Source organism: Mastigoproctus giganteus, chromosome 10 (genome assembly GCF_048544385.1).
Source record: "Mastigoproctus giganteus isolate SK-2022 chromosome 10, ASM4854438v1, whole genome shotgun sequence".
Taxonomy (NCBI): domain Eukaryota; kingdom Metazoa; phylum Arthropoda; class Arachnida; order Uropygi; family Thelyphonidae; genus Mastigoproctus; species Mastigoproctus giganteus.
The window spans coordinates 80,481,352-80,509,199 of NC_143584.1; the positions used below are offsets into that span (position 1 = coordinate 80,481,352).

At 35.9% G+C, this 27,848-nt stretch overlaps 1 protein-coding gene across 1 annotated transcript in view; it reads right to left on the reverse strand.

Annotated features, from left to right (window-relative positions):
• Positions 1–22,863, reverse strand: part of Blos4 (biogenesis of lysosome-related organelles complex 1 subunit 4) — a 75,055-nt gene extending 52,192 nt beyond the window's left edge. Inside the window, exons 1-2 of the mRNA XM_090382685.1 lie at positions 22,649–22,863; positions 4,445–4,516 (exon numbers count right to left, since the gene is read on the reverse strand). Coding sequence (XP_090238811.1) covers positions 4,445–4,516; positions 22,649–22,858 — 282 coding nt within the window. The 5' untranslated portion in view covers positions 22,859–22,863. The remainder of the gene's footprint in view (positions 1–4,444; positions 4,517–22,648) is intronic.
• Between the last annotated feature and the right edge of the window lie 4,985 nt (positions 22,864–27,848).

Genomic DNA, 27,848 nt, shown 5'->3' on the forward strand with positions numbered 1-27,848 from the left:
CCGGAGCAACGTATCAACTCTGTGGTACTACACTGACAGTGGTAGAGAATGAAAGGGATCTGGGGGTGGTTGTGCAGGCAGATATGAAGTTTTCTGAACAGTGCAGACGGGCTGCAAGAGTAGCTCATGGTGTATTGTCGATGATATATAGGAATTTTTCTAGCAGGGATAAGGAGGTGATTATTCCCTTGTATAAGGCAATGGTCAGACCACACCTAGAGTACTGTATACAGGTCTGGAGGCCTCATTTCAAGAAGGATGTAGAGATGCTGGAACGAGAACAGAGAAGGGCAACAAAATTAGCGAATGGAACAAAGGGCTGCTCTTACGAAGAAAGGCTTAAGTTTTGCAAATTACAGTGTCTGGAGACTAGGCACCGGCAAGGTGATCTGATAGAGGTGTATCAAGTCTTGAATGGTTTGAGCATGCTCAATGCTGATGTGATTCTTCCTCTTGCTCAGAATAATCACCTGAGAGTGCATAAATTCAAATTGAGAAAAGACAGATGTAGGATAGACGTGCGGAAATTTGCCTTTAGCCAACGGGTGGTTGGTTGGTGGAATAGACTTCCATCCCTTGTCGTGGAAGTTGATAGCCTAAATAACTTTAAGGCTCAGCTGGACAGGTATTTCGAACGAACAGAGGGGTGAAATGGAAGTGGTTATTTTTAATTTTTTATTTATTTATTTTTATTTTATTTATTTTTTTTTTTTTTGGCTGATGCTGCATAAGCTTGCTTTCTTGCATCAAATGCCTCTACTAATGCTAAAGTCAAAAAAGGTTGGGAACTGCTGCTCTTACTGATGTAATATACACATGTGGGAGGTTCTGATTATGCAATGAGCAATACCTTGTTGCAAGTTTAGTACTGGAGTGTAAATTTGTTTTTTTGTAAATAGTGCCTCAATATGAAAGCACATTTGCTATAAGAAATTGAATATATCAAATGTTGGTTTGAGAATCTGATGAATGTAGATAAACTGTGAACTGTTTTTATCTGATGAAGAAGATGAACAAATTCTTGGTTTTGAAATAGTGAACAATGTATATTTGTGTAAAAACATGTAATAAATTGTATGTACATTGGTATTAATTATATAGTATCGGTGTAAATACACCATAGTTAACCCATAAACTTGAACTACATATGTAGCGTAGAGAGCATCGTTTTAATTGTATCTCAATATTGTGGTTGCCTTCACGAGATAGCTGCTATTGCATTACTTCAAATAAATAACGCATCTCTAGTAGAGAAGACTACTGTTATTTATTTTCAGTGGTACCACCACCCAGACGATCGTTTCAAAGCTATTGGGCTTCATCATCAGTGGGCAGACAGGTACCCAGGTAATACAGCAAGCCATCACAGTTGCGAAGTTATATCCACAATATGAGAGATGCCAAAAGGGTTTGGTGGTAATGTATTTTGAAAACGATCATCTGGGTGGTGGTACCGCTGAAAATAAATAACAGTAGTCTTCTCTACGAGAGATGCGTTATTTATTTGAAGTAATGCAATAGAAGCTATCTCGTTGTGAAGGCAACCACAATATGAGATACAATTAAAATGATGCCCTCTACGCTACATACGTAGTTCAAGTTTATGGGTTAACTATGGTGTATTTACGCCGATACTATATAGTTAATTATCAAAACCCATAAGGATTATGCCCTGTGCATTTCGTTTTCAAAATACATTGGTATTAATTCATGTCTTAACACTAAATATGTGCCTTTAATTTGAGTATGGGATTTCATTTTTAGCACATAAATGAACCTTAATTTTAGATGATTTTTAAGGTGAACTCAAAGGTGAACTCCACACCAAAATATATAGTATTTCAATACATGAATAATCCTCTCGCTCTTCATATTATCTGACAACAGAATTCCACAGTACACCTAGAAAAACAGCCTATCAACCCATTTGATTTACAACTGATGTTAAATATCTGCTTGTTCAGCATAAAGTCTATTGTTTATGGTATGCAGCACTGTTTCCCAATGGTTTATACTCTTTTTATACTTAAATACTTGTCTTATCTGCCACATGTTACATCTCTCTCTCTCTCTCTCTCAACACCTTAAATGTTATATGACGGATGATCAAAAAAAAAAAAAAAACAAAATGAGTTGAGGGAGACAAACATGAAGAAACATGTCATTCCTAAATATTCTTTTAAAAATGCTTTTTGCATCCCTATAAGTCACTTGCAAGATCAAAGTGGTGGTATAATCAACAATCCAGAATGGTTTTTGTGAAGGGGAAATCTTGCCTGACAGACTTGGTAAATTACTACAGCAGGACTGTTGAAAGAACCCTTTGAAGTCGAGAGCACGATACAGGTTATTTATAATTAACAAGCAGACTCCAATTGAGATATATTTTAATATATAAATCCAGCACAGTGGATAAAATAAAACTGCATAAATAAAATGAAACTATTTTAAATGAGAGAGAGAGAGAGAGAGAGAGACTTCTTTACAGCATGATTTTGTGAAGGGGAGATCGTGCCTGAAAGATCTGGTAAATTAAAAAATAAAACTACTCACAATTAAATGTCTATAATTACCCCATGGAAGCTTTTGACAACAAATACCATCTTTCTCAACCACAGTTATCTTTATATAGTTTTACTTTAGACAGTTAATAGATTTGAATATTAAAAGATCTTAAAGTAATTAGACAAAAGTAATATGCACTATGACAAGGTTACAATGCAGTTAGATGCAATAAACAACTTTGACATTATATATCTGGATCTTAGTAAGGCTTTTGATATGGTTCCTCATAAGAATAATATACAAATTAATGTATAAATCAGAGCGGATTAGGACATACAAAAGGTCAATCAGTGAACTGGTGATTGATTAAAGAACAGGAGACAGCGGGTGGTCAGAACTGGGCACGTTGCAGAGTATACTCAAGTAGAAGTGGTATTCCCTCAGAGATCAATGCTCTGACCTCTCTCTTGTTTCTTATCTTCCTAAGTGATATTGATGACACAATAAAAGGGAAGCTATCTAAGTTTGCCAGTACTCTAAGCATGGGCTGAAAAATGGTAGCTAAATTCAAATGCAAAATATTGTACTTCAAGAACAGAAATACAAGAATAGTTTATAGATATGAGTCAGAGAAATTAAAAGATGTCCAGGATGAGAAAGAATAGGAGGATCACAATACAGAAAGACATGAAGTTTTCCATCAGGTAGCACATTATGAAATGAGGGAAAAAGTTGCCTGGAAGTTGGGAAAAATTCAAGATAGAACTGGACTAAGCACTTTTTGGATGATGGGAATAATATGAAACAATGGGGAGGGGAACAGGGATTGGACACCAAAATGAATGTAAGAGAGAGAGAGAGAGAGAGAGAGCTAGTAAGACCTAAATAAGCTAGAAGGATGTAATCAGGCTGAAAAAAAGAAAGAAGAATAATGAGTCCTCCCCAAGTGGATTCAGAATAAGTTCACTTTCTTGAATCACTATGCCATTTTAATAAAACTTAATATCCACTGCCTCTAACTGTAATTCAACTATCCTTAAATTCTGATGACAGTAGATGCTATACCAATAGTCACATCACTTATTCATGGACAGATATCCTGACTTAGAGTCATGTTATGTGCTGCTTCTTCCATCTTTGAACCACTTTTGACATCTAAACCCAGTGGCTCTGAGCAATAATAGCTTCCCCATAGGTTTTTTTTTTTTTTTTTTTGAAAAAGTTTCAACATTTCTGCTGTTATTTTGTTAAGTAGTACATAGAATTTCATACTGGTCCAAGGTTCATTCATTATTTTCCTTGTGGGGTATGTTATCCTTTTTTATATTTTATTGATGCTGGCTTTGAGAAATTATTACAAAGACAAAAAAAAAAGTTACAGATGAAAATCCGATAGGTTTAAATGTATGTAATTTTTATTAATAAATATACATTTTGTGTAATAAAATTAGTAATTAGTCTTGATCTTTTTTGATCATCCCTCACATTAACCTAACCACTGGTGCCATCATATTCGCACAGGACCTATCTCTGTGATATGGTTGTAATCTTATAAATCAAATTATAAAATCAAATTAATAAAATCTTGTAATCAAAAGGTGATCATACACTTGCCAACAGACTTCACAGACTGTGCCTTTGTGGTGGTAGAGATGTGTTAAATACTTCCACTGTGAAGTTTGTCTTGATTCAAGGTGTATAAAATAAAATTATGTAATTTGTAATAACAAATATAATTATACGTAATTATAAGTTACAACTTTCAAATTTATCTCTAATTTTCCTGAAAAAAAAAAATTATCTTCTTTTATAGTAATGAAAATATGTAACTTCAATATGAAAATATGTAAATCAGAAGTTTAATTAAATATAAATGACAATATAAATAAAAAATTCAAAATAACAGAAAATAACAAAAGTACTTTACAGATATACATACCATGTCTACTAATCCACAAAATTCATCTAACCTCATTAGAATGTCATCAATATTTTCTTCAAGTAGTTGTTTCTAATGAGAAAATAAAATAAAATAATACACAGATACTCTCTCACTATATGTGCTATTTAAGAGAAGATAAGAATACAAAAAATATTCAAGATAATTAAATTCTTTCGCACGTATACGTGCGCATGAGCACGCACGCACACACACACACACACACACACACACACACACACACACACACACACACACACACACTGTAAGTGGGATCTGTGAAGCACGCTTGTATATACATAGCTGCCAAATTTTGACTTTCAAAAAAGCTGGATTGTAAGAATGAAAAATAGAGTTTTTGGGCCAAAACAGTTTTATTAAAGCCTATACTGAACTAAAAATTAAATTTCACTGACAACATACACATGGTTGCTTACAAGTAGAGTATTCTTTCAAACATTAGCTTACCCAGGATGATTTCTGTCTGCAGAAATCCTGGGTAAGCTAATGTTTGAGATCCTTTCTCTTTGGATTTTCTGTTAGATATCAAATGATTCCAATTTATTGAAAATATACTGTTACAGACTTTGCCCTTTTCAGGAATGCTTGTCAAAGTTGTTTTATAACAATGGCCTTGCTGTCAAGAGTCTTTTCAAAGCTTCACTAGAAAGAGATAAGAGTTCACTTTTTGTTTTTCTCATCATCTGGCTGAATATCCTTCACACTCAGCACTATCTTAAGGAAGTATTAAAATGTCATGCATGACTGGAATAATTTTTTTTATTTTAAGCTTCATTGTGCACTTGTTAGTTCCCCAACTAAGGAGCAGTATATAACAATTGTTTTTCTGTCATAATAGTGTCTCATTGATTCTCACATTGAGACTGCCAACTGATGGTACAAAACATGTATTGCTTCATCTGTTTCTTTATATTTAATAACACCAAGAAGTATTGGAAACTTGTCTGCAAAAAAAGGGTGAAATGTGAAAACGATGCACCATAAAGTGATGACATTTGTACTATCTCAGCATTTATAAGGTATATTACTACCTCAGAAGCAATAAAGTACAATAAAGTACTTTCAGGCAATAACTAGAGGGAGTAATACTCTTGATCTGATTATCAGTAGTGATTCTTCATGCATTAAGAATCTGCAGATAAAGGCACTACTAGATGGCAGTGATCACAGTGTGCTGAAGTGGAATTTACTCAAAGAGGTAACTACCATCAGGAGTAAAGGGAAGGGTTTCTGCTTTCGTAACAGTGACTATGGTGGTCTGAGACAGTATTTAAATTCTATACGGTGGGACCAAACAGCAAATTCAAAATGGGAGGCATTCAAAGAATTAATCTTGGAAGGTACCAGGCTTTACATACCAACTAAAAAATATTGTTCAAGGTTTAGGCCTAAATGGATGTCAGATGAAGTAATGAGACATGTGGCAGAGAAGAAAAATGCATGGGATACATATAAATTAATGGGTGACATAGAAGCTTGTCTGTAACCAAGTCACAAAGGAGATTAGGCAAGCAAAGGCAGATTATGAGAAATCTTTGGCAAAGGATGCAAAGAAAAACAGCAAAAAGTTCTTTACCTATGTAAACTCTAGAAGGAAAGGGATGAATCAGATTGGTCCTCTGGATATTGATAGTTCAACTATTGATCCTGCTCAGGTGGCTAACAAACTAAATGAGTATTTTGCATTTACATTCACACATGAGGAGTTCTTCAGGGAGGAGAATGCCAGAGGTGAATTAAACTCTGGCAATGAGATAGATGATATTTAATAACTGAGAGGAAAGTGGAGGAGAAATTGTTGAAGATAAACATAAAAAAGGCACCCGGGGTGGATGGGATACATCCAGTTATATTAAAGGAAGTAAGTACACCCTTAGCCATAATTATGAGAGCTTCCTTGGATTCATTGGAGGTACCCATGGACTGGAAATGTGCAAATTTGACCCCAATCCACAAAGGATGACACAATCATATCGACAAGTTCATATCGACAGGATCATATCAACAAGACTTCAGTTATAGCTCGGACACAGCATGGTTTTGTTAAGGGGAAGTCTTGTCTGACCAATTTGATTGGATACTATGATGTGGTCACAAAGGAACTGGATGCAGGGAATAACTTTGATATCATATATTTTGATATATTAAAGGAGGCAACAGAGGAAGTAAGCAAACCCTTAGCCATAATTTTGAGCGCTTCCTTGGACTCAGGGGAGGTACACATGGACTGGAGATGTGCAAATGTGACCCAAATTCACAAAGGAGGATCAAAGGGCAACAGAAGTAATTATAGACCTGTTAGTTTAACTTCTGTTCCAGGGAAATTAATGGAGGCACTGGTTAAAGAAGCAATGCAGGATCATCTAGACAAGACTTCAGTTATAGCTCGGACACAGCATAGTTTTGTTAAGGGAAAGTCTTGTCTGACCAATTTGATTGGATACTATGATGTGGTCACAAAGGAACTGGATGCAGGGAATAACTTTGATATCATATATTTGGATCTTAGAAAGGCTTTTGATACTGTTGCACATGAAAGACTGCTGCACCAACTGGAGCAGTCTGGCACTGGAGGCAAATTGCTGCTATAAAGAGATCGTGGAGTTGGAGAAGACAGAGAGTGGTAATGAATGGACATTGCTCTTTGTCAACTAATGTTATTAGTGGAGTTCCTCAGGGTTCAGTGTTGGATCCATTGTTGTTTTCTGTATTAATAAATGATACTGATGATGGTATATCAGGCTTAATGTCCAAGTTTGCAGACGATACGAAGGTTGGCAGGGTTGTTAAGGACACTAATGACAGTACACTGCTGCAACAGGATGTAGAAAAGTTGAGCAGATGGGCTGAGACAGTGGTTTTCAACCGGGGTGCCGCAACAACATTCCAGGGGTGCCACGTAATTTGGGTTTAAATTACTTAAACTTACTATTATTTTTTAATTTATATGTTTATTTCATTATAAAAAAGGTGTACAGTATCTTTTTAATTTTGTGGTGATCTATAATTGATGTTTACTTAGTGCCTCTATATAAAGAATAAAATTATATACTGTATATATATAATTTGTATTATGAAATGTAATTTTTATAATTATATTTTTTTAATAAATATCATATAACATATATATATTTTTTAATATTTTACACACATCACACACACACACACACACACACACACACACACACACACACACACACACACACACACACACACACACACCACACACACCACACACCACACACACAGAGAGAGAATCAGATCTAACAGGCAGAAAATTGAGTAGGTGTTCCGCAATATAAAATAAATTATTTTAGGGGTGCCGTTATTAAAAACAGGTTGAGAACCTCTGGGCTGAGAGAGGGCAAATGAAGTTTAACATTGACAAATGTAAAGTACTACATACGGGAAGCAGTAACCCCAGAGTAACATATCAAATCTGTGGTACTACACTGACAGTGATAGAGAATGAAAAGGACCTGGGGGTAATTGTGCAGGCAGGTATGAAGTTCTTTGAGCAGTGCAGATGGTCTGCTAGAGTAGCTCATGGTGTCTTGTCAATAAATAATATACAGGAATTATTCTAGCAGAGATAAGGAGGTGATTATCCCCTTGTATAAGGCAATGGTCAGGCCACACCTAGAGTACTGTGTACAGGTCTGGAGGCCTCATTTTAGGAAGGATGTAGAGTTGCTAGAATGAGTACAAAGAAGGACAACAAGATTGGCGAGGGGAACAAAGGGTTGCTCTTACGAAGAAAGACAAGTTTTGCAGATTACAGTTTTTGGAGACTAGGCACCTGCAAGGTGATCTGATTGAGGTGTATAAATCCTTGAATGATTTGAGCATGCTCAATGCTGATGAGATTCTTCCTCTTGCTCAGAATAATCACCTGAGAGGGCATAAATTCAAATTGAGGAAAGACAGTTGTAGGATAGATGTGCAGAAGTTTGCCTTTAGCCAGTGGGTAGTTGATTGGTGGAACAGACTTCCATCTTTTGTTGTGGAAGTTGATAGCCTAAATAAATTTAAGGCTGAGCTGGACAGGTATTTGGAAAGAACGGAGGGGTGAAATGGGAGTGGGTTTTTTTTTTTTGGCTGATGCTGCATAAGCTTGCTTTCTTGCATCGTATGCCTCTGCTAATGCTAAGTACTTGCAAGAGAATATTTGTTTTTTTTTCTGAGTCAAAAAACAAATAGTCTCTTTTAGACTACCTATGAACTTTACACAAAAATGCCTATAACTAAGTCGGAATCATCTTTCTGGTTTAGTCTTTTCTGTTCAAAATCTTTTCTGTTTCAGTGACGTGCATAAAGTTGAAATTGTTTAAATAAATCTTTTCTTTCAGCATTTCTTTCTAAATAGTAGTAAATTTCCACAAAATATAAACCCACTTTCACAAAAACACATGCAATTCTCTTTCAGCACATAAACTAAAAAGTCAACAAGAACAGCTGTTTGTTTGTTTTGTTTGTTATTTGGATTTTAGGAGCATTAGCGACTAAGGCCATATTGCTCCAGGATATGTGGTGGTCATTCCCTGACCTTTCCGCAACCTCCACATTTGGTGGTGAAGGGCTCGAACCCCGTTCTAATCAAGAACCGTGTGCTACGCACTGCTGCTCCTTCCCACCTGGCTACGGAGGCACCTAACAAGAACAGCCAAGTGCTCAATCTCCTCTTTAAATACCCTTTCCAAACCAGTTTTCAGGCCAATCATAATACCATTGTCAACACTAAGTACCAGTCAGTTTTTTTAAAGAGATTCTACTTCATGTTGTTCAGAAGATTTCCAATGCTGTACACTGTAGAGTCATCTTCCAATGCTGGAATTGGGAGCAAGCTGCTTTCACTTTGACATTTTTTTATTACAAAATATTATCACTATAGGATATAACTCGGAATCACTTTTATTTCTGCCATCTGTGTCAATCAAAAATTTCCAAGTTTTCAGGGGGATTGCCATCTTACCTTTCCCTCTCTGTGAAACTTCACTAACAATGCAGTTTTTCACAAATGCATTTTTTTGCTATTTCACTATACTATCAGGAAATAGCTTGAAGACATGATAACATATGGACTAAGAAAATAACAGAATAATACCCAAGAGGCGTTAAAAGAAAACCTGGGAGACAACAATGGAGATGGACAGATGAAATTCAAGAGTTCATAGGCAGTAAACAGATGGGCATTGCACAAAACAAAAGGAACTGGAAAGTTGCTGGAGACTCCTTCATCCTGCAGTGGATTTAAAATGGCTGATGATGATGATCAGGAAATATATTTCTAAAATACATCTGCATGATCAGCACAACTCAGAGGAAGATTATGTCCTATGATAAAATATGCAAATGAACATTTGGCATGTATGACATCATTGATACTATTAATGCTACATCTATTTTTGCTTTCTATGCTCCTTATGCTTATTTGTTTGCAAATGTTTGATTACATTGTGTTTCCCCCACTGCATAAAGTTGAAAAATTACACTTACATATGGTACACAAATCACATCTACGTACAAGGAAAACATTTCACCTTTTTCAGATGTTACAATACATGCAAATCTTGAATATATCTTCTTAAATTTTACTTGGCATCTTAATTAAAGAAAGTTAATTAGATTTGCATCACAAAGTATGATGAAGTGGTCACACATCACAGAGAAAAGAACTACAGGGTGTCCGAAAAGTCTGGAACCAATGGTAAAAATATGTTTTTCTTTACAGGTGAAAAATAGCATTAACACTGGATGAAAGGATGGAGATAATCCTTCTTGGTGGTCATCAGGGATGGACCCTGAGGGAAGTGGCAGGCGAGTTTATAAATGCTAGAGAGTAAGCATATGTAGTGTAAATCCCACTGGTTCCAGACTTTTCGGACACCCTATGTTATCATGTGTTTCTATTTTGCAATGTAGACTAACACAACACACCTGATGGCCAATTTGATAATGAAAATAAGCGGAAATTTGCAGAATTATTAAAAAATTCCAATTTTAATGTAGTTTTTTTTTTGCAAAAAAAAAGACTGAGAAAACTGTTTCTGCAAAACGACCAAGAAATTCTTTGTAAACAAACTAAATTAAGATGACAAGATGTTAAATTAACTATAAAAGCCAGTTCGTCCATTGTAAATCTGGAGAGTTGGCAATTGTGTGGGAGGATAGAGTATAACTCTGGGGGAGGGTATAAAAAAAAACTAAGTGCTATAGTAGACAAGCACAGAGTAAACTGTGTAACAGCAGGGGCCATCTGTTCTTGATAGTATGTCATCCCCTGCACTTATTCAATTTATCTTTCAGTCGATTCAAACGGTAGTGGTGCTATTTTTACCCACCACCTTATCAAAGTGCTATAGTTGAATAAACTCACACCCACTGCAGGAAACCTGCTATGTTTTTTTTTTTTTAATCTTGTCCCTCCAACTTTTATCTACTATTCGATGATTATATTATATTACAGAAAAGCAACACCTCTCATTTTAGGATATTTAATTCTCTAGCTAAAGAATTCTACATCAGTTGATTTACATTCACATACTCAAAACTGCCTTTTCAGCTAAGAACTCCTAATTTGATTTGACTTTTATACACAAATCAACTCTCTCCAGAATTTCTAAGCTTGACAATTTCATCAGAATCACTCTCCTATTTTCACTTATTTCTTTACTTCAAGTTTTTAACCTGCTTCTGACAGATACTTCCTTAAGGTTTAGGAACACTGACTGAACTTCTGTAAACTGGTTTCTGGTTGGATCTACAATGCAAAATTTTGAAATGATTTTTCTTACATTAATTATCTATACTTAATCTTTTGTTCTGCAATTTCTGCATTCATTCCCATTTATCTATTGCTAATCATAGTGACTTCCCTCATTTGATATCTAACAAATTAGTGTATCGAATATACTGCAAAAAAGCACCTTCACAAAAGTATCCAAAACTCCAGCTGCATTTCCTTCATTTCCCTAAGACATTGTGTTAAAATATGATGCAATGACAATGTTCCAATTATCTTTGCTCACTGAATCTGAACTTATCCAGAACTTCGATTCCACACTTTTCTGGTGCTATTTCAACAGTTAATGAGATCTAGAATTCCTATAACCCAATGAGTTGCATGTCCCAATCAACTCTCCTCTTGGCAACACCAATCTTTTTTGCTACTCATTTCTCAAAACTTTCTTCTCCCAAAGAAATGTTCTGTCCCAATTATTAGTGTGAATTTAATACAAATGACTGCTTTGATAAATTAGTCCTCACTACTAAGACCTCCAGTGAGCCACTTTTTCATTTTAAAGATTAGCATAGGCATATGATGCAATAAAGAAAGCTCATATAGCATAGGCCAAAAAAAAAAAAAAAAAACACACCTTCCCATTTCACCCATCCATTCACTCCAAATGTTTATCTAGTTCTGCCATGAACTTATTTAAGTTTCTGACCTCCACTACAACAGATGGAAGTTTGTTCCAACTATCAACCACCCATTGGATAAAGGTGAATTTCCGCACATCTATTCTACAATTGTCGTTCCTCAATTTGAATTTATGCCCCCTCAGGGTGAGTAATCTGAGCAAGAGGAAGAATCCCATTAGTATTGAGCTTGCTCAATCCATTCAAGGCCTTATACACTTCAATTAGATCACCTCGCAGGTGCCTAGTCTCCAGAAGCTGCAATTTACAAACCAACCCTCTTGGTAACACCAACCCTTTGTTCCACTCACCAATCTCGTTGCCCTTCTCTGTACTCGTTCCAGCAACTCTACATCTTTCCTAAAATGAGGCCTTCAGACCTGTATACAGTACTCAAGGTGCGCCCTGACCATTGCCTTATACAAGGGGACTTATCCCTGCTAGCAAAATTCCTGTACAACCACTCCCCGATTAACATAAGGGTTGCTTTCTGCGGAACTCTATGTAAGTCGGATTTTATGCAAGTCAGTTCCCCCATGCTTGTGCAGCACTCACAACTGTGCTCACTGAATTCATTGAATCAAAAAAGAAATGTTCGACGAACACGTGAATAGAATTATTTATTGTACTTATTCAATTTTTTTTTCTCATGCGTAGGAAAAATTACAAAAGTGTGCAATTTAAAAAATTTAAAAATTGCAAAAAAAGAGAGGAGACAGCATAACATCAGTAAGTTTTACCTCTTAAGCATCGCTGCCAGATTCGATGTCTTCAGCTGATAAGTACACCGCTGTGGGGGTTGAGGGCTGTGGAGATTTAGAAGAGGTCGGCCGCTGAACCTTAAGAAAAAACATTAATGGATGACTGGATGGCGGCTTTTTTCTTTTCATCATGGATTTCTTTGTGCAAGCAAGCATATCATTCACCCCTCTGTTAACTTTTAAGAATCGTTCACTGTCAGGATCCATCTTCTCAAACCTTGCCATTGTCAATACAATTTCACAAAATGCCATTGCCATCTCTCTAGTGATGAAGCATCTCGGCTCCTCAATTGGTTCATCTCGAGCTTCGTCAGCATTTTCTTTTTTCACTATCGCTGCCTGCAAGTCAATAAGTTCTTCGTTAGATAATTCCTTCTCTTTTTCCTCTATTAACTCCTCCACGTCTTTGGCATCAACCTCCAACTGAAGTAGCTCTGCAATCTTTACAATCTTGTCTGTAACCTGTTCATATGATTCAAACACTTCAAAGCCTTTTACGTGCCATGGTCATATTTATTTTCTTCCATGTGCCATTTAAACAACTTTCAGTAATTTCTGCCCAGGCTTTATTAATGTTTAAGGTGGCGTGGTAAATATTGTAAGATTTCCAAAAGTCTCTTAACATAAAATTTTTCTCACCATCTACTCCAGAAATGCCTGAACAAATGTTTTGTGTAAATAAGATTTTAAATTCAAAATAACACCCTGATCCATAGGTTGGATGAGTGAAGTAGTGTTTGGCGGTAGAAATACGACTCTCACATTTGAATTGAAATCATCTAGATGCATGGGATGTCCAGGAGCATTATCTAATAGAAGCAAAATCTTAAAAGGAATGTCGCTGTCTTTACAATATTTTTCAACCTCGCAAATGAATCAGCATTTAAACCAATCCTCAAAGAGATATATGGTTATCCATACTCTCTAGTTCAATCAGAAATGCATGGATGCATGGGTAGGGTGGCTTTATTGATGCCCTTAAATGCAAGAGGATTTCCAGAATGGTATACAAGCAGTGGTATTAATCTGTAATCTCCCACTGCATTAACCCCAGGCAAGAGCGTGGGCCTATCTTTTGAAGCCTTGAAACCTGGCATTGTCTTTTCCTCTTTGGCAATGTATGTTTGATCCGGCAATTTTTTTTTTTTTTTTTTTTTAATACAGAGCAGTCTCATCAACATTAAAAATTTGTTGCGTTGAATAGCTGCCTTCATCAATATTTTTTTCCAACACATCACAAAATTTCTCTGCAACTGCAGAATCGGCACTGTCAACTTCACTGCATACTTTATTTTGGAAACCAGTGCAATACTTGAACCTATTAAACCACCCATTGCTTGCCACGAACTTGGCTTGAGGTTCGCCATACTTATCCTTAATATCTTTATAAATACTTCTTGCTTTTGCTTGAATGGCCATTGGACTCAGGGGCACTTGTTTCTTAATCTGATTTTCCATCCATATTATTAATAGCTTTTCCATCTTCGATATAGCACCTGAATGCTCTTTTGTAATCACTGTTGATCTTAAATGTGTTGATCCTTTAACATGTTCTTTTATACGTGCACTGTCCTTTAAAATATTATTCACTGTTGAAGCAGCGAGACCTAATTCCATGCAATAGATGATAAACTTTGTCCTGCTCCATACTTCTTAATTAATCATTTTTATTTCTAAATCAATTTTGTTTCGTTTCCTAGCACTGCCAGCATTTGCATTTTCCATTGTCTCTTTCCCTTTGTCATTCTAATAGGTAAATAGGAATGAAGAGAAGCTTCTGAAAATTTGTTTTTTATATGATTGAAGATTTCAGTGAAGGGGAACACATTTCACCATAATACTGTAACGTAAAAACAAACAGAATTCCAGTTATCAGGATTATCGCAAATGCAATAAGATCGAGTTTACTACCCGTTTATAATAGATTGCGCTAGCAGAAAAGCCCAATAAACTGGAAAGTGCAATTGTTTTTATTGATTTTTGGTCATGACCTCCAGAAATGTGCTTTAGAAAAATATCACAAAGGCGTTCAAAATTGATTCTTATAATGGGAACATGTGATAACGACGAAAGTATAGTGCAATTTCCATTATAAATATGACCTTTTAGAGAGATAAACAGCGTAGTAATATAACGAAATTTTCAACTTCCAAGGACTTCGAACGAATTACAAAAAAAAAAAAAAAAAAAAAAAAGTGTTACTGGGTTCACATTACAATATTTTCACAATACCTCCATTTATCTCTACAGATGCAAAATAAGTTTCCATATTTTTTTCAGTTTGGACCGGTCGGCAAAAACTTACGTAAAGTCAAATTTGCGTAAATTCAGTATTACACAAGTTGGGGAGTTCCTGTATACCACTGACGAGACACCATGAGCTACTCTTGCAGCCTTTTTTGCACTGCTCAGAAAACTTCATATCTGACTGCACAATTACCTCCGGGTCCTTTTCATTCTCCACTACTCTGAGTGTAGTACCACCCAGTTGATACGTTACTCTGGGGTTACTGCTACCCATATGCAGTACTTTACATTTGTCAATATTAAACTTCAGTTGCCACCTCTCAGCCCATCTGCTCAACTAAGCAGATTCCATTGCTCCTGGTCCTAACTTTTTTCTTACTCTTTTTCTTCAAGAACAGTAATAGTTCTCTAGCTCCATCTTAAACATTTCATAAATTGCTGCCTTCAGAATAGTTACCCATCAACTTTCAAAGAGGCCTAAATTATCTATATACATAAAAAAAAATGTGATAAAACTAAGCTTAGCAATAGACTCATTACCATACTTAACACAACTGCCAAAATTTTTGAACTCCTACTGTATAAATATTCTACCAATGATCAATATCTTTTCAACCTAGTAAATCTACTCTTTCAAATCTTGCCCTGTTCTCTCATTTTCTGTGAACTAATTTGGACAGAGGAAATCAGATGCCCTGTTCATTAAGATTAACATGCATTTGACTATGATCACACTGATCTTCTTCTCTTCAAGCTTTCATCCTATGGTTTATGTTACCTTATAAGGGATCTGCTTGAATCACTGCTTAGTAATAATCAACTATGTGTAATAACTGAATGTACTTTAGTTCATTTTTTTTTCATAAGGTATTCCCTCAAGGCTCACCCTCAGATCCATTTCTGTTTACAACTTACATTAATAATCCGTTAACTGTATTTTAGTCTGTTTGTTAAGAGCAACTCTGTGCAAATGAACTTCACAGTCCTCAAATTTGTGACTGAGTGTTGAACTGAAGCCCTGTCAAAATTCTCTTTCACTTTGGCTCAACAAAAACATTTCTAAACTACTGAAATGAAAATTATGTCACTTACATTTGAATCATGCAATTAGGCCCTTATTCTTCACAGATTATTGTATTAGAAACTCTCTCATTTAAACTATCTAATTCATTCAAGTACTTCGGTATCTACAGAAAGGATGATCCACTCTATTCATCCTTTCTGTAACAACAATATGATACCTCGAACTTCAAAACTTCTCTGTTTAGCATTCTTCCTTGGCTTTTAAGAGTGAGAAATTTATAATCCTCCTCCACAAGCATAAATTGCTGCCTTCAGAATAGTTTTGTATACTTCCAATTCCTAATTACTGAAATCTACCATCTGGTTCCCACAACAGCAATACCTTTCTCAAAGACTAGAGCAAAATTAAAGCAAAGTTTTGTATACTTCCAATTCTTAATTACTGAAATCTACCATCTGGTTCCCACAACAGCAATACCTTTCTCAAAGACTAGAGCAAAATTAAAGCAATTTTTTTTTATACAGTACTTCCAATTCCTAATTACTGAAATCTACCATCTGGTTCCCACAACAGCAATACCTTTCTCAAAGACTAGAGCAAAATTAAAGCAAATTTTTGTATACTTCCAATTCCTAATTACTGAAATCTACCATCTGGTTCCCACAACAGCAATACCTTTCTCAAAGACTAGAGCAAAATTAAAATCAAATTCATCACACTCTCATGCTTTCGAAACCACATTGTTTTTCACTACTATAAGTTAATTACCTTGCCACTATTGAAAACTCTCCCCTCCAGATTAACACCTAAATTACCAATAACTTACTGTATTTGACAGACAATAAAATGTACCCAGATTTTAGGAGTAGCCTAGGTATGCATACATATATGCTGCAGTGCCAACTCTATTGTCTCAAATGCACCAACAGCTCTCCTCAGGCAGTCAGCGGCAATGTGCAACAGTGTTCCATCCTGACGAGACACGGTGATAGCTTTTCAAACTTTTAATTTCACAATTTATTTTTTACCCCTTTAAATATGAAATGACGAGTCAAAAAAGGAAAAGTAATGAACGTGGAGCTACTAAACGTAAATGGCTTACATTAGAAAAAAAAAAAAAAACCTTTATATTATCAAGTGCCACGAAGATGGTGCATTGTATGCTAAAATCGTGCGGGAAAATGGAATGAATGAAGCATCAGTGCGAATGATTATTCAAAAGAATTATTCGATCAGTATAACGAGCAGGGAATTTCTACTGCATCTTACAGACAAAAGTGATAACTAAGCAAAGAAGTTCACTATTGATTAATATGGAACGTCTTTTATTAATATGGATAGAAGGTGAAAGTGCAAACAAAGACACTGCTGCAAGATTTCCCAGTGAAATGAAAGACATCATTGAACAAGGTAGATACAAGGATGAACAAATTTTCAATGTCGACGAAACTTGGACTGTTCTGGAAATTAGAAAACCAATAATAGCCTAGAAACCAGTAACTTTTTTTAGCTGAAAATGAAAAAGCCCAACCTGGATATAAAGCATCAAAAGATTGTTTAACACTTTTTGGGTGGAAACTCATTTGGGGATTTTAAATTGAAGCCTCTACTCGTGTTCAAAGCAGAAAACCCAAGAGCTCTAAAGGGTTGTATAAGAAACGCATTGCACGTTTGAGGTATATAAGGCCTTGAATGGGTTGAGCACGCTGAATTCTGATGGGATCCTTCCACTTGTTCAGATTACGAACCTAAGGGGGCATAAATTCAAATTAAGAAAAGACAGATGTAGAATAGATGTGCGGAAATTTGCCTTTAGCCAGCGGGTGGTTAATTGCTGGAACAAACTTCCATCTGTTGTTGTGGAAGTTGATAGGTTGAATAAATTTAAGGAGGAACTGGACAGGCATTTGGAGGGAATGGTGTGATTTTTTTTTTTTTTTTTGGCTGATGCTGCATAAGCTCATACATTTGCTTTCTTGCATCACATGCCACTACTACTACTACGTAACTTGGTGATCCAATAAGAAAGCATGAATTATAAGAGAATTGTTTACAGAATGGTTCACAAATTATTTGTTTGACGGTTTAATGTTACTGAAAAGATGAAGGGATGGAGTTCAAAATTTTGTTGCTTTTAGATAATGCACCAGGCCATCAACCTGAAATTTCTGATTTTAATTAAAATATAAAAATATGATTTCTTCCACCCCATGGATCAAGGCGTATTACCTGCAGCGAACTTTTTCCCAAGCAGTTGAAGCTTCAACCATTGATACCGTTTGGTAAATGGTATCACTGGTTTTGAATCATCAGTTCAGACAATTGCCGAAGACATTATGAAGATTGGAAAAAAGACTTGGTTCGAAACTTTGGACACTGCCAAGGTACATGATTACATTGACTCACATGCTTAGATGATGCAACTCTCTTGAAATTGATGAGCAAACTGCATATGAAATAGAAGAAAATAATTCTGAAGTGGATAACACCTAAGTGGCATCAAAAGAATTTTCAACAGAAGAATTGGAGAAAGTTTTTTGGGGGATTGACATGGCCTGCGAGGTGATTATAAATGGAGATTGGAATGTTGAACGTAACATCAAGATACGGCAAATTTTATAAGATGGGATTCGATACTACAAAGACTTGTAAGCTGAGAAAAAGAAGAGACTACTTTGCCAGACTTCATTATTGAAATACCTAAATAAACAATAAAGCTTTTTTCTCATCTCTCATGATGTTACCGTTTTATTAATAAAATTTTTGCAATATTTTTTATTTCAAATCCTTTTAATTGGCTATCAAGTGCAAATTGTTTATACATTTATTATAATTTGTTTATAGACTTTCTCTGGTATGCATTAAATTAAAACCCATTATAATTATACCTCAATCAGCACAGTTTCACATAACACGGAAGTTTGGTACCAATCATCAGTGCTATGCGGGGTATTGCTGTATTTTATTACATACATTTGAAATACAAATTCCAAAATAAATAATCTTTACTGCAGTCTGCTGTATAAATGAAATGTGCAAAATATAATCCACACTCAACATATGCAAATACTTATTAACATATTCAATGCCACCTAAATTTGGAAGAGCACATTCAATGTGCCATAATTTTTGGAATGTTGAAAAAAAAAAAAATCAACATTCTGAGATCCCCAGTATTCAAAAATTCATAAATAGTTTAAAATTAAAAGCTTGGAATTCATTGCTAAAAGCAAACACTTACTTTTGTGCTGCATTGTAAATCAGAACAAATCATGAAATTTCATAAAAAGTTTATTTGTATACATAAACTAACATCATTGGTGTCAAATCATGATCATTCAATCCATGCACAGTACTAAGCACTATAGTTTCTAATACCTCTTGAGTTTGGGGTTTTCATAAAAAAAAAAATAAATAAAAAAATACAAGCAAAGAATATAAACTGTGTACTGTACCAAGTCTACATAAAAAAAAATAAATAAAAAAAAATAAAGTCAAGCATTACTGCAAAGTGTTCAATCAATGTGACCATACTGAGTAGTAGTTTATTTCACATGCCTTCACATTTATGGAACTCTTTAATTGACCGCTTAAAAGTGACTGCTCATATGCATTACAGCACAGCACCTGGGCACCTTTTGAACTCAGATATACTGTGTATCATATAACTTCTGGTGGTGTTTTACATTTATATGCATAAAGGCAGAGAAAGGTGTTAAACAAAATTTAGTACAGAATTAAGCTTTAAGTTGTGGCAGAATCCAAAAAAAACAAAAAAAGCTATAGTCATACTCATCATTACTGATGTTATGAGTAGAACTTCACTTTCTTCAAAGAGTTCATCACAGTGTATCAGGGGCACTCACGATCACAAATTTCTTGAAAGGTTTAATAATTTTCTTTAGTCCCACAAATTTCTCACCAACTCATATATCTGAAAAACAGTTGGTTGCTTCATTCATCCTGTTGGTGTCATTCGGTAAGGCCATTCATTTGGTCCACTTCTTCTTTAAAGTATTCATCCTCTAGAATGAATACTTTAAAGGGTTAATTTGGGACACAATCGGTCGCATTTAGCTAGTAAGGCCTCCTGGAATCATAGCTAACTACAGATTTAATTTTGCAACTGTCCATCCTTTTTATTGCCTCTGTTATGCATAATCTGAACTGGTCACACACTATAGGAGTAGCTTTTTCAGGCCACCAGGATGTCTTGACCATACCTTTTCTAACCACTTCATTTCTGTTTTGTCCATCCATCCTTTATTATGAACATGAATAAAAATTCCTCACAGAAGTTCATCTTTGGGCACAGTCTTCCTTTTGAATATTAAAAAGGGAGGCAATTTTGTGCCATCAGCATGTTAAGACAGTGCAGCAGGTTTGCTCTTAGCCAGAAGTTTTTAATCATTCGTTTTAAGACAGTGCAGCAGGTTTGCTCTTAGCCAGAAGTTTTTAATCATTAGTTTTAGCCTTTAATATTCAGTCTTGTTTGATGGAACATCAAAAGTTAAGAGAACTTTATCCATATTACCTATCAGTCCAAGTTCAAAATGTGATTTCTTACTTGCATTAATCAAAAATTTCTTGAACTGAAAAATCTTGTTTTCATCCAGTTGTGGCCATTTTGCTAATTACTTATGAAAAAAGTATTTGCTATTCTCTAATTTCTGTAATTCTTCCCCTTGCTTCCCCTATTTATGTATCATTATTCTTGGCTGGAGGACCAAAATATCTTTCAGATGCCTAGTTTCCATGTTCTTTGGCAAAATTTAACAATATCAATTTGAAGCCAACAGTGTACATAAATCTGTTTTGCCTTGTACACATTTTGTAAAGGCTGCACATTTATAGAAAAATTAAAACTACCATATTGCAAGAAACAGAAATCCAAGCTATTAAAGAGATTTTTCTCTCTCCATTGGTGACTCACTTATTTATAGGATTGCTGATTCTTGAAGATTATGGATAAAGTTAATCAAATGATTACTAATACTATTCACCTGGACTGATCATGCTGCTTACTATTGCACATATAGGTCTCAGCAAGAGGCAAGGCAACAGAGGTAGTTTGGTAGTTGGTATCATATATTAAAGACAAGGCAGAACTACATGGTAAATCCCTGTAATCCTTTCCAGAAAAAGGTTTCTAGAAGGAAGGTTTATTTATTATTTATTTTTTTTTTTGGAAATAAAAGAAGTACTACTCAGATATGCAAGACCTCAATCAGCTAAGCAATAACCAGCAGTGGGCAACCTTTTCCTGCAGTGTGCAACATTATGTTTAAATGTGTGTTGTATGCCACAGAGGCACACACCCCCAGGGGCTCACATCTGGAGAGTATGGGCTTGGCACACCCAGGGTCCTGAGCTGGATATCATCATTCTTCTCTTTCTTGGTGATTCCTTTCGACTTTTCTTTCTTTCTCTGGTGCAGCATAAGCCTCAAGCTTCCTTGCACCATATGGCTAATAATAATAATAATAAAATATCCATAAGCTATCGGCACTAATATCAGAATCAGTTCCTCCACCACACTACTGATCTTCACCACCAAATGTTTGTTTGCAGTACGGTTTTAGGTGCATCAAAAACTTAGGCCATATTGTGCTATGGCCTAAGTTTGTAAATTGCAGATGTTCTGTGGTTGATTTTCTGGATGAAATTTACATTTATAAATGTGAATCCATGAAAACCCATATTAAATTCATTTTATAAATCTAATTAAATGTCTGCCCTTAAAGAATTCACTAGCACAATATGTACATTAAATGAATGCTAAAAAGGGTAAATGTGAACTGTGGGTTCCCATCAAGTTGAAATCGGGGCTTATAATTTTTTGCAATAAAAGTGGAGTTTAAACTATAAATTAATTTCTGATTTTATTTACTTTTTTTTTCTTTTACTTTTTACTTTTACTTTTTTTTTTTTGTCTAAACATATACTAAGTGCATGCAGTAACGTGTATGTGTGTATATACACACACACATATATATATTTCTCACTGCCTGCCCCTCGAACTCCTCATTTCCTTGTTAGTTCTCTGTTCTCTTTTCAGAACATGCCTGGCCCAAAAATAACCTTTTGTTTCATTAAGCCTGTAAAACTGAATAAATTTCAATGTATTTCTGTAATTCTTCTGAACTTTCTCACCTTCAGGTTCTACATGTCCTGTAGGTGTAAAATATGCAAATAAATAAATCGGTTAACCAATTCTGTAAAGTTAGTGAAGTTAGCCTTGCAAGTGAAGAAAACTTTGGTTGTTACAAAAACTCTGCAAGCAATCTTATTTATTCATTTATGGTTATTTAAAAAAAAAAAAAAAGAAAGAAAACATGTCCCATTAAACTGTTTCCAGCTTATATTTACACAGTTCTACGGTTAAGAATAAATAAATAAAAGAACTCAAGATCACAGCAGAGTTAATTTTGCATTCATCATTCACTGATACTGCAATTAAAACATCCACAAGGGGTCTCTGTGATTATTTTATTAATATTATTTTGATGACGAGTTCTCTCGAGAAGCATTATTTCAACACATAACCATATGGTCACATATGGTTCGATAAAGCATATGGTCTGAATAATATAATGAACAGGTTAAAACAACGATCAATTAAAAACTTTATACTGTAACTTCGCTTCAATAGCAATTATTACTGCTTTGACACCATTCCCTACGAAGAGAAAAATTATACAAGAAACACAAATCAATATTATTTATGCATACCTCATATGTTGTATCGACCTTAGCATATTTTGAATAATCATTTGCCACTTCATATGCATAATCACTCATTAATTTCACACTGCCTCTTTCTGAAGAGGTTATACTTATAAAGACATCCTGTTGGGAAGTTGGATCATTTGAAGTGGGCGTAACCGACTTTAAGGAGTTAGTTTTACTACAGTTGACAGATAAATCCCCAACAGCTGCCATTTTGACATAGCAATATTCTTCAAGACCTCTAGTGGCAACTTAGACAAGGCAGTTGTGACAATTGTTGCTATCAGACAATGAATTGACCTAGAATCTGGGTTACTGAAATCTAGCAGAATACTGTACAGCAGTGGTCTCAAACTGGCGGCCTGCGGGCCGCATCCGGCCCCCGAAGCAATTTTTCACGGCCCGCAAATACATTTCAATTATGTATTTGTTGTAAATACGGTGCTTATATTCACTCTCATTTTGTTAAAAAATAATTCTGGCCCGTCAGCTGCTTTCAGATCGTGCATAAGGCCCGCATGCAATTTGAGTTTGAGACCACTGCTGTACAGTATAGAAACCACGCGATTTAGAGATTTGTTGTGAGATTCAGAATCTCACTAAGTTGGTAGTCCGAATTATAAAATATAATTAGGCGATATGTAGATATAATTCGCAGAGCTGTAAAATTACTCAGCACACTTCGACCATTTTGAAGTGAGTATTCAATAAAATACAATACAGTTTTAATCAAAAATTTGAACGAGTCGTTTTCTTTGTAGGTCTCGATAAATATGAAAGTTTACTTAAAAAACTACTCGTTACCCAGTAACACATTACAGAAAAAGTTTTTTTTTTTGGCTGATGCTGTATAAGCTTGCTTTCTTGCATTATATGCTTCTACTAATGCTAATGCTAAAAGGCTGCAGTCCTGCAAATTGTGGCTTCTGAAGACTAAGCATCCGATTGTTTAAAGCTAAGACTAAGTTTAAGGCTAAGACTAAGTCTGAAAACTAAGCAACCGATTGGGGTGTAAATGGATGCATTAAACACCTTAAAGTTTAGATGATCTGATTTGGGTGTCTAAGGCATTGAATGGATTGAGAAAACTCTGCTGATGACGGCATTATTTCTCATTCTCTGACCACACACATGGGGTGGACATAGATTCAAATTCAGGAAGGATAGTTGCAGTCGTATTCCTTCAGCCAGCGGGTAGTTGATTGTTTGAACAAACTTCTATCTGTTGTTTGGAGATGGGTAGTTTGAATAAATTCAAGGAGGAACCAGATTGAAGGGATGGAACAGGTGTTTGGGATGTTTTTTTTTTCTTTTTTCTTTTGGCTGATGCTTTATAAGCTTGCTTTCTTATGCCTGATTGACGATCGCTAATGTGAATCCGGGCAATATCTATCTATCGGTAATATCTTGACTTATATTACTCATCTTTGGACAAATTTCACTGAGAGGTTTGGTAAAACTCAAGCACTTGCTCTCGACATTTCCGCTGTTTTTCTCATCTATATAAATGACCTTTCATTGACTAGAAATTCTGTGCATAATTTTGCTCATAGTACACTATATTCCACCAAGGCAGGTTCTTGGGGGATGTGAGTACAGTGGGTGAGAAGCATCCAGACTCAGTACAAATAGAAATAGATTTATAATTTCATCAAAATCATGTAAGGGGCCAACATACCAGTATTCGCTCCTGAATCCTCTGCATGTAGGGTCAACCCAGAGTAGTAGTAGTAGTAATAGTAGTAGTGGCATGTGATGCAAGAAAGCAAATGTATGAGCTTATGCAGCATCAGCCAAAAAAAAAAAAAAAAAAAAATCACACCATTCCCTCCAAATGCCTGTCCAGTTCCTCCTTAAATTTATTCAACCTATCAACTTCCACAACGACAGATGGAAGTTTGTTCCAGCAATTAACCACCCGCTGGCTAAAGGCAAATTTCCGCACATCTATTCTACATCTGTCTTTTCTTAATTTGAATTTATGCCTCCTTAGGTTCGTAATTTGAACAAGTGGAAGGATCCCATCAGAATTCAGCGTGCTCAACCCATTCAAGGCCTTATATACCTCATTCAGATCACCGCGCAGGTGCCTAGTCTCCAGCCACTGCAATTTGCAGAACTTAAGCCTCTCTTGGTAAGAGGATCCCTTCATTCCCCTCACCAATCTTGTTGCCCTTCTCTGTACACGCTCAAGTAAATCTACATCCTTCCTAAAATGAGGCCTCCAGACCTGTACGCAGTACTCAAGGCGTGGCCTGACCATTGCCTTATACAGAGGGATAATCACCTCCTTTTCCCTGCTAGCAAAATTCCTATATATCATTGACAAAACCCCATGACCTGCCCTGGTAGCCTGTCTACATTGCTCAGAGAACTTCATATCTGACTGCACAATTACTCCCAGGTCTTTTTCATTTTCTACCACCTTAAGTGCAGTACCACACAGTTGGTACGTTTCTCTGGGGTTACTTCTACCCATATGCAGTACTTTGCATTTGTCAAGGTTAAACTTCAGTTGCCACTCTTTAGCCCATCTGCCCAAATTATCTAGATCCTGTTGCAGTAGCACACTGCCATTACTGTCATTAACAACCCTGCCAACTTTTGTATCATCTGCAAACTTCGACATTAAGCCTAATATACCTTCATCAATATCATTGATAAATATACAAAACAACAGTGGACCTAACACCGAACCCTGTGGGACTCCACTAATAACATTAGTCCAAGAAGAGCAGCACCCATTGATTACCACCCTCTGTCTTCTCCCACTTAACCATCCTTTTATCCATTGTAGCAACTTACCCTTAATACCATTCTGCTCCGATTTGTACAATAGTCTTCCATGCGCAACAGTGTCAAAAGCTTTCCTGAAATACAAATATATGATATCAAAATTATTTTTTGCATCCAGTTCCTTTGTAACCACATCATAATATCCTATCAAATTTGTCAGACAAGACTTTCCCTTAACAAACCCATGCTGTGTCTAAATTATTGCTGCAGTCTTGTCTAGATGATCCTGCAATGCATCTTTAACCAGCGACTCCATTATTTTACCCGGAACAGAAGTTAAACTAACTTCTGTTCCGGGTTAAGCACCCTGCTACAATTTGATAACCTTCTGCCATTTTCAAACCTTAATAACTCCTCATGTGTGAATGTAAATGCAAAATACTCATTCAGTTTGTTTGCAATCTGAGCAGGATCATCAACAGTCGAACCATCGATGTCAAGTGGACCAATCAGATTTCCCCTTCCTTTTAGAGTTTATATAAGTAAAGAAATCCTTGCTGTTTTTCTTAGCATCTTTTGCCAAGGATTTCTCGTAATCTGCCTTCGCCTGCCGAACCTCCTTTGTGACCTGATTACAGATTAACTTATATCTGCCATAGGCTTCTGAGTCGCTTGATAATTTATATGCATCCCATGCATTTTTCTTCTCTGTTACGAGTCTCTTTATGAAACTTTTAGTAGCTTCCACGATTAATTCCTTGAATGCTTCCCACTTAGAATTTACTGTTGGTAACATCGTCAGTTGATCCCACTGTACAGAATTTAAAAACTGTCGGAGACCACTGTACTCGCCTTTACGGAAGCAAAAACCCTTTCCTTTACCCCTGATGGTAATTAAATCTTTAAGTAAATCCCACGTCAGTACACTGTGATCACTGCCACCTAGTGGTTCTTTTATCTGCAAATTCCTAATACATGAATGATCACTGCTGATAACCAGATCAAGAGTATTACTTTCTCTGGTTGCCTCTCGAACATGCTGCTGCAGAAAACAATCATCCAATAAATCCACAAAAGTCTGACTAATGTGTGAGTGCCCAACCCACAAGTTCCAGTCAATATCTGGGAAGTTAAAATCCCCCATTATAAGACATTCCGATTTACTAGCCCACTCTATTTCTCTGTACAATTGTTCATTGTACTCATTCAAGTCATTAGGCCTATAACACACTCCTACTCTAATTTTTGCTTTCGCAGTGCTTATGTCACACCAAACTGACTCAACAGTGCACTGTTCATCTATATCAACTGGATGCACTTCTTTTGATTTTATATTTTTCTTTATTAACAGCATAACACCTCCTCCCTTCCTATCCTGTCTATCCTTTCTGTACATATTGTACTCCCCAAATTCCAGTTCGGCATTCCTTATATCTGTGTGACACCACGTCTCTGATATCCCAAGAATATCCGCCTTTGATGTCTTGACCAACACTTCAAATTCATCAAATTTATTTACTATACTTCTAGCATTGGTATACATGCAAGTATACATGCACCTATTCCTATTCCCAGCCACTCTAACACATCCCATATACCCACCTGTTTCACGATGACTGACATCCGTCCCTGAAACCCCCAACACCCCTCGCTCCAGGTCGCTACTTATTCTAATAGAAGTATCTGAGATGGTCCCTGTATTCCGTCTTCTGGTTTGACAAACACTGTTCCATTCAAACAGCCTGCAACTTCTCGAATATCAATGTCCATTCCCAATTTCTTAAATGCTGATTCCAGATAATTTTGAAGTGAGTAGAAGAAACCGTAGTTAACTTTATTCCTTATAAAACCCTGTCCTGCGTTATTTCTTGTTAAATAAAATAAAAATAGTCTGCCGCAGAACATAACAAAAATATTCTAAACAGCTGCTAATTCCGTAAACATCACAAGTAAGTCAGGGGCTCACATCTGGTGAGTATGGGCTTGGCACACCCAGGGTCCTGAGCTGGATATCATCATTTTTCTCTTTCTTGGTGATTCCCTTCTACTTTTCGCTCTCTCTCTCTCTCTCTCTCTCTCTCTCTCTCTCTCTCTCTCAGGGTAACTCGGGAATTTTTTTTTGTTTTTGGCTGGTGCAGCATAAGCCTCAGGCTTCCTTGCATCATATAGTTAATAATAATAATAATAATAATAATAATAATAATAATAAGTCCTACCATAGAATATTAAACTGAATTAAGACAGGCTTCCTCGAAACTTGTCTTAATTCAGTTTAATAATGACCTTTCCCTTAAAACTTCAGGATAAGGCGACTCTAAACTGCGTGTATTCTGCAGTCAATTTGCTTGTTTATTGGACGAAAAATCAGAGCTTTCGGAAAAAAAAAAAACATTTAACCCTCACCTGAAACAGATTCCCTTAGCCACGTTGTCAAAAAAAAACCCCATAAAATTTCCAACGTCATTGA